The 9,040-nt window shown below is 42.7% G+C and overlaps 1 protein-coding gene across 1 annotated transcript in view; it reads left to right on the top strand.

Annotated features, from left to right (window-relative positions):
- The window catches only part of WDR63 (WD repeat domain 63), a 71,162-nt gene that overhangs the window by 47,887 nt on the left and 14,235 nt on the right, over positions 1-9,040 (top strand). Inside the window, exons 16-18 of the mRNA XM_012801673.2 lie at positions 938-949; positions 3,512-3,630; positions 5,780-5,843. Of these exons, the coding sequence (XP_012657127.2) occupies positions 938-949; positions 3,512-3,630; positions 5,780-5,843 (195 nt within the window). The remainder of the gene's footprint in view (positions 1-937; positions 950-3,511; positions 3,631-5,779; positions 5,844-9,040) is intronic.

Below are 9,040 nucleotides of genomic sequence, written 5' to 3'. Positions count from 1 at the left end.
CTCCTCCTCTCACCCTCCTCTTCTTTTCCTTCTCTCCCTCCTCTTTTGTATTTGTTTATTGGTTCCGATGTCGAATTCTAGCTATGGGTCAGGTACTGCGCTAATATTGCCTGTTTTCATTCACTTAACATGTATTTATGAAATGCTTATTTTGTGCTAGGCCCTGGTGCTCTAATGGTGAGTAGAAACAGATGCTAACTTTTGCTATAATCTGCAAGTTGGGGATTCTCATGACCGTTTTATAATTAAGGAAACCAAGGCTAAGAGAGATTAACATGATTTGTAAAAAGGTAGCATATTAAATATCCTAGTATTATATTTTAGCCTAACAAGAACAAGTGGCCAGGGGGCTGTGACTACTTTTACCCAGTTTATAACAAGGATATCATTATCGCTTGTAATTCATTTTTACCAACTATATCAAAGTATGATTGACATACAATAAACTGCACTTTGTCAAAGTGTCAAATTTGCTATGTTTTGACTGCTGTACACACCCATGAAACCATCACCATAACCAAGACAATGACCATATTCATCACTCCCAAAAGTCACAGAAGGATTCCTTCTGTGAGCCTCCTTCCTGCGCTTCCCTCATTCCCAGGTCACCACTGATTGAGTTTTTGTCACAGTATGTTAATTTATATTTTCTAGAATTGTATACATCACACAGCATATACTCTAGGAGAGGGGTCTGGCCTCTTTCAATCCGTGTAATTATTTTGGAATTCATCTGTGTTGTCTGTTTCAATAGTTAATTCTTTTTTATTACTGAATAGTATTTCATTGTATGGACATACCACAGTTGTTTACTGGGTCACCTAGTGATGGACATGTAAATTGTTTTCAGCTTAAAGCTATTACAAATAAAGCTTCTATGAACATTCATGTACAAGTCTTTGTACTGGCAATGCTTTCTTTTGTCTTGGGTGGCTAGATCATATGGTTGGTATATGTGTAGCTTTTTAAGAAACTGCCAAAGTGTTTTCTTTTTTTTTTATTTCCTTGCTTATTTTTTATTTTCATTTCTTTGCTTTTTGTTGTTGTTGTTATTGAGACAGAGTCCTACCCTATTCTCTGAGCAGAGTGCAATGGCATCATAGCTCACTGCAACCTCAGACTTGGGTTGTAAGGGTCCCACTGCCTCAGCCACCAGAAGCCACTGGGATTACAGGTGTTAGCTGCAGCACCCAGCTGAGTTTTTCTTTTCTTCTCTTTTCTTTTTTTTTTTTATTGTTGGGGGTTCATTGAGGGTACAAGAAACCAGTTTACACTGATTGCACTTATTAGGTAAAGTCCCTCTTATAATTGTGTCTTGCCCCTAAAAGGTATATCACACACCAAGACCCCACCCCATCAATCCTTCTCTCTCTCTCTCTCTCTCTCTCTCTCTCTCTCGATTCTCTCCCTTCCCCCAACCCCTACCATGTCATTGTCATTAATTGTCCTCATACCAAAATTGAATACATAGGGTTCATGCTTTTCCATTCTTGGGATACTTTACTAAGAATAATGTGTTCCACTTCCATCCAGGTTAATACAAAGGCAGTTTTTCATTTTTTTAGGAGTCAGGGTCTCACTCCCACTCAGGCAATTCTCCCACCTCAGCCTCCCACAGTGATGGGATTACAGGCGCGAGCCGCCACACCTGGTTGTCACAGTGTTTTCTAACGTGATTTTATTATTTTACATTCACACTAGCAGTGTACGAGAGTTCTAGTTACTCCACATCCTTACCAAGAACTGGTATGGTTAGACTTTTATATTTAACCATTCCAACATATAGATAGTGATATCTCCTTCACATTTACCTAGTGACCAAAGATGCAGAGTGTGTATTTTCAGATGTTTACCTGCCATGTGTATGTGTCCAAATCTTTTACCCACTTTTTAAATGGGTCATTTGTTTTCTTCTTATTGAGTTTTGCAAGTCCTGAATATATTTTAGACACTAGTGCCTAATGAGACTTGCAACTATGTCCTCTCAATCTGTGATTTGTTGTCTCATTCTCTTAACCGTCGCTTAGAAATCCCTAAGGTTTTTTTTTTTTTTTTTTTTTATTAAATCATAGCTGTGTACATTAATGCAGTCATGGGGTACAATGTGCTGGTTTTATATACAATTTAAAATATTTTCACCAAACTGGTTAACATAGCCTTCATGGCATTTTCTTAGTTACTGTGTTAAGACATTTATATTCTGCATTTAGAAAGGTTCACATGTACCCTTGTAAGATGCACCATAGGTGTGGCCCCACCAATCCCTCTCCCACCACTCATTCTTCCCCCTCCCCTCCGTTCCCTCTCCCCTGTCTCCATATTTTTGGGCTATAATTGGGCTATAGCTTTCGTATGAAAGCTATAGACTAGTTTTATAGTAGGGCTGAATACATTGCATACTTTTTCTTCCATTCTTGAGATATTTGCTAAGAAGGAACTATGATTTGGCTTGGAATTGTATTGAATCTGTAGATCAAAATATTGTGGGAATTGGCATTTAATGAGAGAGAGCCTTTCAAGGCCAGGTGCCATGGGTCACATCTATAATCCCAGCACTTTGGAAGGCTAAACTGGGGAGGATCACTTGAGGTGATGGTAGAGAAATAATCTATGTTTATAAAATCCTGTATCTTTCCCAGAATTTAATATCACATGTTTGAAAAACTAATAAGTGATCTGGATAAATGCCCAAGACATATCTCTAACATAAAAGGAAAGCAGGATACAAAGCTAAAATATAATATGATTGAATTTTTTAAAATGTTTGTATATATTCACAGAAAAGTCACTAGAGGGGAAATATATCAACATTTTAATCCTGGTTCTCTCTGGGGGACGTGATAACGGATGACTTTTGTTCTTTTACCTTTGCTTTTTTTGTTTTCCAAAGCTTCATTAAGCAACATTAGTTTTAGATCATAAAAGGTCTTTGCTTTAAAATGAGGTGAGATAGGGCCTTACGCCAACCCGATATACGGAGGGTGGTGGGTTCAAACCTGGCCCTAGCCAAACTGCAACAAACAATAGCCAGGCATTGTAGAGGGTGCCTGTAGTCCCAGCTACTTGGGAGGCTGAGGCAAGAGAATTGCCTAAGCCCAGGAGTTGGAGGTTGCTATGAGCTATGAGGCCACGGCACTCTACCGAGGGCGATAGAATGAGACTCTGTCTCTAAAACAAATAAAATAAAACAATAAAATAAAATGAGGTGAAATAAATACTTTTAAGAAGAAAGAGGTTCCACATGACGTTTGCATCTCAGCCCTAGGATTAGCTAAACTTTCACCTTGCACATATGGCTAGAGCTATGATGTAGTGGTCCAGCCACTGATGTTTGGTTTGAGAAAGTTACTGCTGCTAAATTAAAAGTTTCAAAAGGTTTGGACACGTGCTCACCATGTTGGGAAGGGTGTGGGACAGATGCATGTCACGAGGGGCGGAAAATGTAAACTGTTTACTTATTTTTGATTTTTCACTATAAATATGTGGTCTGTCTATCCACACTCCTCAGCAGCCCAGGACAGAGCAGGAAAGATGGAAGAAATAAACCCATACCAGAATCTGGAAGGCGGGATGGCTGGTCATCTCAAGCCGATAGATGAATTCTGCACAAAGTTCTTTGTGGGAACAGAGGTAAATGGGAATCATTTGCTCTTAATATTATTCTCTAATTACACAAATACATTAACATCTATTGTACACACTTGTTGTGGGACAGCTTATATTTATCATTTTTATATTTTAATATGATGATTTCAATGAAAAATTTAACCTGGGGGCCTCATAGATTTACATTTAATATGTTTGTAAACAGATGTGGAAAACAGCTATAAAATTAAGTACTCTTTTTACTAGTAATTTATTAATCTGTCTCAATTAATTATCAATCTGTAAATATTCATCAAATACCTTTACTATATGGAAGAAATCAGGCTAAGTAGTAGAGATTGACTAAGGAAATATATTCTTTTGTTAAGCTAGCATAATCTGGTCGAAAAGACAGTGAAAAACCCATTGAATTTAAAAGATAAATAGGCTCGGCACCTGTGGCTCAAGCGGCTAAGGCGCCAGCCACATACACCTAAGGTGGCGGGTTCGAATCCCCAGCCCGGGCCCGCCAAACAACAATGACGGCTGCAACCAAAAAATGGCCGGGCGTTGTGGCGGGCGCCTGTAGTCCCAGCTACTTGGGAGGCTGAGGGGGGAGACTCGCTTGAGCCCAGGAGTTGGAGGTTGCTGTGAGCTGTAATGCCATGGCACTCTACCCAGGGGGATAGCTTGAGGCTCTGTCTCAAAAAAATAAAAAATAAAATAAAAAATAAAAGATAAACAGCAATTTTATTATAATAATGGTAAGTCATGGCTGCCCCTTTTTAGCACCTGCTATAATAATACCAGAGCGAGCTCACATTTATTGGGCATTTTCTATGTATCAGGGTCTGTTATAGGTTATATTAAGTTATATATATAGGTTATATAGGTCTGCCAGGTTATATTCCGAAATGTATCCCATTTAATCCCAGTAATCCTGTAAATGTGAAATTGTTGTTCTCATTTGACAGACAAGGCAATCAGGCTCAGACCTTCATCTTACAGAGCAGAGATGCTCTTTTCATTCATGTCTCTCTTTCCCTGAAATAAAGGATATTTCTCCCAGGCCAGGCCACCCTGGGAAGATTCCATAGCCCAGTCACATCAGAATGCAATTTGCCTTCACACTTTTGGTATTGAGAGATTAACGAAGTCTGCGAGCTCTGAGAGCATACTGCCTACCAGGCACAGTGCTGAGTGCTAGGTGCTGGGGTCAGAGGTGAACAGCACTGTCCCTCCACCCTCCAGGACTCCCTCCCTGCCTAGCCAAGGAACAGACACATTAACAACAAGATGGGAAAACACCAACAGGAGGCCAGAGGCCACTCAAACAGGAAGGGGGAGGCAGGGAAGGTGGCTGGACGTTGGAGGTTGAGAAGGAACCAGAAAGAGCATGGCAAGAGTACAGTTTGGAGTTATGAAAATCTAGGATTTGCCTGGAGACAGTGAAATTGTTTGGTGCAAGAGGGAAGGCCACACCTAGAAGCTAGGCTGGGGTCCAGTACCGAAGGGCCTGTCTACTGCACTGGGCCTTTTGATTTCCATTTGGCAAGTAATGGGACACTAGTCTATAGATGCATATTTTATAACTTGAAACAGGCCAGGCACTGTGGCTCACGCGTGTAATCCTAGCCCTCAAGGAGGCCAGGGAGGGTGTATGGTTTGCACTCAGGAGTTCGACCCCAGCCTGACCAAGTGCAAGACCCTGCCTCTATAAATAGCCAGGTGTTGTAGTGGGTGCCTGTAATCCCAGCTACTGGGGAGGCTAAAGCAAGAGGATCTCTTGAGTCCAAGTTTGAGGTTGCTATGAGCTATGACGCCATGGCACTGTACCAAGGGCAACAGAGTAAAACTCTGTCTCAGAAATAAATAAATAAATAAGATGGACCTAAGCCCTCCCATCATGGATCAAAGACAAAAACTTTGGGAACCCAGTGGCTGAGACTCTCATAGGTAGATTATCTGCGTTCCTCTGTCACTATGTGTATATATACACACTCAACACACTCATTGTTTTGTTGAATATAAAATGCAGTGATCATTTTGAGCCTTCCCCACCCCACTGTTTCAAATGATTATTTGATTAAATTGACCTGTTACTTTGTATTTGTTTTCATTACAATCAGTCTCAGCACACAAATGTGAGGTCTTAAGTTGTCATAGTACTCACCAGGAAACTGTAATATTTCAGGAAGGCGAAGTGATATACACAGACTGGAAACTGGAAAGAGACCCTGAAACTGGCCGACTCATGTGTAAGTGCTATGGATCACCTTGTTATTAGTAAGCTGTTCCTTTTCATTTAAACTACCCCCAGGAATCTGGGAAGTACCAAGTCTTGCTCTGGGGGGGGGGAGGACGCCTAAGGTTTTGACTCCAAGTGAGGGTCTTGAATAAGCTGTAAAGCGCCACCAGGGAGCTTGCTAGAGATACAGAACTATTGAACCTGAGTCTGGATTTTAATGACACTTGCTAGGAAATTTGTTTTCATACTGAAATTCAAGGAGCATTGACCTGCATAATGCTTAAATGAGTGAGACAAAGAGTTTAATTAAGAAATAACATGCAGCTGGGCGCGGTACCTCATGCCTATGATCCTAGCACTCTGGGAGGCCAGGGCAGGTGAATTGCCTGAGCTCACAAGCTCAAGACCAACCTAAGTAAGAGCAAGACCCTGTCTCTTAAAAAAAAAGGGGGGGTGGGGGGAGCAGCCCTGTGGCTTAAAGGAGTAGGGCGTTGGCCCCATATACCAGAGGTGGCTGGTTCAAACCTGGACCTAGTCAAAAAAAAAAAAACAGCTGGGTTTTGTGGCAGGCACCTGTGGTCCCAGCTACTCAGGAGGCTGAGACAAGAGAATTGCTTGAGCCCAAGAGTTGGAGGTTACTGGAGCTGTGATGCCAGGACACTCTACCAAGGGTGACCAAGTGAGACTCTATCTCAAAAAAAAAAAAAGAAAGAAAGAAAAATAAATAACATGTGGTTTCAATAATTCAAAAACCTGATAGTTTATCTATGTGAAAAATCAGTCAATATGCAATTATCACCTAAATTTATAATGGTCTTTTTTTTTTTTTTTTTTGAGACAGAGTCTCACTCTGTTGCTCTGGGTAGAGTGCCCTGGCATCATAGCTCACAACAATGTCAAACTCTTGGACTCAAGTGATCCTTTTGCTTCAGCCTCCTGAATAGCTGGGACTATAGGCAGCTACTATGATGCTCAGCGGGTTTTCTCTAATTTTAGTAGAAACAGGGTCTTGCTTTTGCTCAGTCTGGCCTTGAACCCCTTAACCCAAGTGATCCACCCTCTTCGGCCTCCTAGAATGCTGGGATTACAGGCGTGAGCCACTGCGCCAGCTTTATGATGGTCTTGAAGACCCCAAAACAGTATGAAAGAGGTAATTCTCCCTTGGGGCGAGGACAGGTGGTTCTCCTGTCTCCTGCCCTGTCCTAGAGAGTCTTAGGACCCAGACTCTGGGCAGCTGAAAACAGGTAAGAAGTTCACCCCAGGTGTGAGCCAGGATCACAATTCGGAGTGTAGGCACCCCAATAAGCAAAGCTCCTGTCTTTAACAGGCTCAGAGCACTGGGATTCACTAAATTGACAACTACTCACTTTAAACTTGGAGTTTTATCCTGGAATGAAAATATATTCTATTCTAACTGCATTTCAAAGTTTGGGATAATCATAAGCAAAGGCAGAGGTGGCTCTTGAGACAGCTCGGCAGACAAAGGCTGGTGAAAAGCTTCAGCGCTCCCCATGGGAGCCGGGTAGGGGGGCAGCTGGGCTCAGAGGAGGAGATCTGCTCAACCCCATGGGTGGCTGGGCAAGTTGAAATCTGAGTGACTCACAGGGGTTAAGGGTCAAAGATTAGAGCCACAGCCTACAGGGGACAGCTGTTGGCAGACAGGTCTTCAATTATAACTTCATCCCCTTCCATCCTACTGAATCTGGGTGCAGAGAGCAGGGTCTGCCTTGGAGCTGGGAAGAAAGATATCAGCCACACCTGACAAAGGAGTAAGAGAAGCCCTCCTACTGTTCCTCCCTGACCAGAAGCCCAGATGTGTGTTACTGATGACAGTGGGGCATTGAGACATGATTAACCCAAGGTTGGGTCAAGAGTACTCAGAACAGGGACTGATTATCCATTTTCCACTTACTCCCAATTCTAAGATTTAAAGTTGAACTCAAAATTAGAGATTGGATAAATTACATTCAACTTCCTTCCTGCTTTTGCACGTATCTATTTATTCCATAACTCATGAGTGTTAGCTGTGCATGGGTTGCAAGCCAGGCACTGGGTCATACAGCAGCGGACTTCACCACATCTTTGCAACACAAGCTGAGGACCTGATGCCATGACTGGGCTGTGCACAGGCAGACACTCTTTCCTCCTGGCCTCCTCTGAGGGCCAGCCTCTTAGGGCCAAAGTGCTTTTGAGGAAGCCCATGACCAACAGGTTTAGTTGTTTGTTTTAAATGGATTTTGTTCTATTTGTAAAAGAACCAATAACAACACATTTAAAACCCAAAAGCTTTATGTTTGAACCTCATTGATGTTTATGCTTTCTCTCTTGCATTCATTCATCAAATCTTTACTGAGACCTACTATGTGCCAGCACTGGAGATAAAAAGATGACCAGGATGTTATCCTTCCCCACATCATATGCTATGATCTACTGGGAAAGTCAAACAAATAAATCAATGTTGCCATTACAATGTCATTAGTGGCGTGGTTGTAAGCAAACACAAAATGATATGGAAGCCCAGGGAGGGCCTCTGTCCAGCTCTTAGAAAAGATCCCACTGAAGACACAGTTGACCTGGGTCTTGATTGGAATTCTCCAGATAGATGAAACGGGGAAAGACGTTCCAGAGAGGAGGAGAAATGCTTGAAAAACAATGTTTCCAGTTAGAAAACAGGCCATCTCCTGGCTGAAGGACAGCAACAGAGGCAACAGCAGCAGGAGAGGTGACAGGAAGGACATTTGCGTCCAGATGACAAAGCGTCTTGAGTGCCCTACTAAGAACTTTGGATGTTATCCTAGAGCCATCCATACAATCAGAAAATCACTCCAGCAGGAGAGCAAGACCTGGAGGAATTCATTGGTACAACTCAGAGCCTGCTCAGGAAGGCCAGCAGTGGTGAGGCTGAGGTGCAGGCCTCTTACGGGGGTGGGGGGCCGGGAACGTGCCAGAGCTTCAGGGCCAACAGGATATGGGCTGTCAGGAGGAGGGGGAGCTGCTTATCATTTCTGACATTCAATTTAGTTCATTAAGAAACTGGAAATAACTTTGGCTCGGCGCCTGTGGCTCAAGCGGCTAAGGCGCCAGCCACATACACCTAAGGTGGCGGGTTCAAATCCCCAGCCCGGGCCCGCCAAACAACAATGATGGCTGCAACCAAAAAATGGCCAGGCGTTGTGGCGGGCGCCTGTAGTCCCAGCTACTTGGGAG

This window comes from Otolemur garnettii, unplaced genomic scaffold (assembly GCF_000181295.1).
Source record: "Otolemur garnettii isolate 467f Iridium unplaced genomic scaffold, OtoGar3 scaffold00010, whole genome shotgun sequence".
In the NCBI taxonomy this organism is placed as follows: Eukaryota; Metazoa; Chordata; class Mammalia; order Primates; family Galagidae; genus Otolemur; species Otolemur garnettii.
The sequence above is the reverse complement of the archived record's forward strand: the minus strand, read 5'-3'. Positions and strand labels throughout refer to the sequence as shown.